We start from the raw sequence: 3,543 nt of genomic DNA on the forward strand, positions 1-3,543 counted from the left end.
AGGTGGGGCGCGCCCTAGGGAGGAGCCCCCCACCCTCGTGACCGCCTCTTTTGTTCCTTGGAGTAGGGTCCAAGTCTCCTGGATCACGTTCCCGAAGGTTTCATTCCGTTTGGACTCTGTTTGATATTCCATTTCTTCGAAACACTGAAATAGGCAAAAAACAGCAATTCTGGGCTGGGCCTCCGGTTAATAGGTTAGTCCCAAAAATAATATAAAAGTGGAAAATAAATCCTAATATAGTCCAAAACAGTAAATAAAGTAGCATGGAGCAATCAAAAATTATAGATACGTTGGAGACGTATCAACTGTCATTCTAAAACTATTGCACCAAAATCAATATGGGTTTCTAAAAAAAGGTCAATACAAGATTGCTTAGCTTGGTCTTATGAATTCATTCATCAATGTCACCAATCTGGACAGGAGTTGATTATCCTCAAACTAGACTTTGAGAAAACTTTTGACATGATTGAGCATACGGCAATCAGGAATCTACTCGTTGCTAGAGGCTTTGGACCTAGGTGGATTATGTGGATGGATATGATCTTCTCATCTGGGTTATCTTCAGTGCTGTTAAATGGGGCCCTGGCAAACAGTTCCTTTGTAAAAGAGGGGTCAGGAAAGGTGACCCTCTTTCCCCTCTGCTTTTTGTCTTAACTGTTGATCTGCTACAAACAATTCTGAATGAAGCAATGAAAAATGGTCTTATTAGTGCCCCTCTCAACAATCGTGTTAACCAGGATTTCCCAATCATTCAATATGTTGATGACACTATCCTAGTCATGCAAGCCAATGTTGCACAAATTAATCAGCTCAAGAATTTTTTCATGCATTTCAATACCTACACTCGACTGAGAGTCAACTATAATAAATTTGTGTTTTTCCCATTAATACTGCCAAAGAGAAAATGTTGGAGTTGGGGCTTCCTCTATGTCTATCCGAACCAAAGATTGAACATTTCATGCCCATTATGAAGAGAATTGAAAGAAGGCTTGCAGGATGTTTCACTCTGCTTTCATATGGAGATAAATTGGTGCTTGTCAAATTTGTGTTCTATAGTCTACCTATTTTATTTATGTGTAACTTATCACAACCAGCTGGTGTTATAGAACAGATCAAAAAGTATCTCAAGCATTTCTTCTGGAGGAAATATGGGATGGAAGACAAGGGTACTACTCTAATTACATGGGACAAAGTGTGTCAGCCTAAAGACAACGGTGGACTTGGAGTCCTGGATATTGCCAGCTACAACAAATGCTTGCTTATGAAACATATTCACAAGTTTCTTAATCAACATGATATTCCTTGGGTCAAGATCATCTGAGATTCCTATTACCCTGACAGAATGCTAAACAGAACACCACAAGGATCTTTTTGGTGAAAAAATATTCTTAAATTAATCTCTGAATTTAGGCAAGTGGCAATTCCTAAGCTGGGTTCTGGTAGCACTGTTAGATTCTGGATTAATAATTGGCATGATGGCACACTAAAAGAAAGGTTCCCAGAGTTATTCTCTTTCAGCAGGCATGAGCAAATTTCAGTTCAGAAACTCAGTGACTTGGATGATCTATCTGAACATTTTTACACACCTCTCTCCATTCAAGCTCATCAACAGTTTCAGGATATAACTACTCTGCTGCAAGCCACACAGCTGAATAGCTCACCGGATAGATGGTGCTACCCATGGAATACACATAAGGATGGGTATTCTTCTATCAAAATGTACAAGCACCTTCAAAAGAAAGAGTTAGCTCCATCAATTTCCAAGAATATATGGAAAAGTGCTGCAATGCTGAGATACAAGATCTTTGTGTGGCTTATTCTTCATGACCGAGTAAATGTCAGAAATCTTTTTTTGAGAAAGAATTTCCATCTGCCCAACTATAACTGTGAAATCTGCAACTGTTGTTATGAGGAGACCGGTCTTCATCTATTTTGGGACTGTCCATTCGCTCTATCATGCTAGGATTTCATTGTGCCAAACAGGGATAGGGGCACTAATGCTTTTGATGAGATAACTTTCCTCCTAAATCACCTCCCCAAACAATTGCTATGAGCATAATCATCAAACAATTTGCTATGAGCATAATCATCATGGGCTGCTGGCATATTTGGATGCAGAGGAACTTCAAAATCTTCAAAGCTCAAAATCCTTATATGCAAGCTTGAAGAATTTTGCTCAGGACTGACCTTAAGATGATTGTGGTGAGAGAACACAGAGATGCATTGAAGGACTGGATTACAGATAAGCTAGCTTAATTCTTCATGGATATACCTAGAGCTGGTATTAGATAGGTGGCTTCTGTTTTTATTTTTTTTCTTTTGGCTGTACATAAACTTGCTTTATTTGAATGAAAGTTACGGTAGAACTATTGTTCTATGGTCTTCGGTCCAAAAAAAAAGAAAGATCTACTGCTGCAACAGAACTCGCTAATACTACGTTACAAGAAAAGCTCTATGAACAGGCAAAACTGTAGACCCCCGTTTTACATGGATGTGATGGTAGCTTTTTCGATAGGGATGTGAAGGTAATTAGAAGGGTGCTGTAGCAAAGTCTCGTTTCTTGGCGATGCGCCCACGCATCCGGCGATTACGGCGCACGTCGACATCGTCGACGAGCAGGTCCGGATCAAACACGTCCCCTTCCTCGTCATCGTCCGAGTCAGAGTCCGTGGAGTTCCTCCTGACGCCGAGCACCGGCTTCAGACCCTGCGCATCACGCGTGCAGCACGACGTGTTATTATATGCTACAAAAATCACGAGCGAACGTAAACGGAAACAGCAGGTTTATGACCGACAACAAAGTAAAATGCACGTTTACCTCGGTGAAGATTCGGGCTGCGTCCTGCGAGGAGCGCGTGGTCAGCACGTACAGCGCTGCTTCCTGCAGGAAACGAACAATGATTGACATGTAAAGGAAACCAAACGACGCAGGAAGATCTGACGAGCTGGAAGAGATGGTGCTTTGCTTACCCTGGCGTAATTGAGCTCGCCGAGGGAGAGCGTCTTGGGCTCCCGCTCCATGGAAGACATCCTCGCCGGCTTTGCAGCCCCGACGACCCTCATCGATCGTCACGTCACGTACGGGCGACGATTTACTATATACCCACACGTCTCTTGCGGATTACCAATGGGTGCACGCTTCGATCTGGTGATGGTCTCGCGCGCTGTGGCGGAGGAGAGGAGCGAATGGCCGCGTACGTGTATATATACATGCGGCCGCTGCGGCCAAAGGAAACGAAAGCAACCACGAACACCATACGTGTCATCGGGTTCCCATGCGTCGGTTGCTGCGCCCGTGGAGGAGCGACCGAGGACACGTGTGAGTGGCTGGTGGGTCGGAGCCGTCGACCTGACCGATCCAGAGCCAGCCGTCGTCGCCGCCGATCGAGCGCATGCCTCGCCGGACGTGAGGCCAATGGGCGCCCGGCACGTGGTGTTGTTCGAACGGCCGCTCCGCTGCGCGCACGTTACGAGCTGCTGCGCGTATGTGTGACGTGACGTGTGATCATGTCGGCTGGGTGAGCCTGCTGTTGCGAGAACCTC

The 3,543-nt window shown here is 44.7% G+C and overlaps 1 protein-coding gene across 1 annotated transcript; it reads right to left on the reverse strand.

The window, feature by feature from the left end:
- Positions 1-2,203: 2,203 nt before the first annotated feature.
- Positions 2,204-3,169, reverse strand: LOC123094591 (uncharacterized). Its single transcript, XM_044516569.1, has 3 exons — positions 2,971-3,169; positions 2,819-2,881; positions 2,204-2,706 (listed from the first exon to the last, which is right to left on the reverse strand). Exons 1-3 carry the CDS (start codon positions 3,061-3,063, stop codon positions 2,530-2,532), a joined length of 333 nt encoding a protein of 110 aa, XP_044372504.1. The 5' UTR covers positions 3,064-3,169; the 3' UTR covers positions 2,204-2,529.
- Between the last annotated feature and the right edge of the window lie 374 nt (positions 3,170-3,543).

This window comes from Triticum aestivum, chromosome 4B (genome assembly GCF_018294505.1).
Source record: "Triticum aestivum cultivar Chinese Spring chromosome 4B, IWGSC CS RefSeq v2.1, whole genome shotgun sequence".
Classification (NCBI taxonomy): domain Eukaryota; kingdom Viridiplantae; phylum Streptophyta; class Magnoliopsida; order Poales; family Poaceae; genus Triticum; species Triticum aestivum.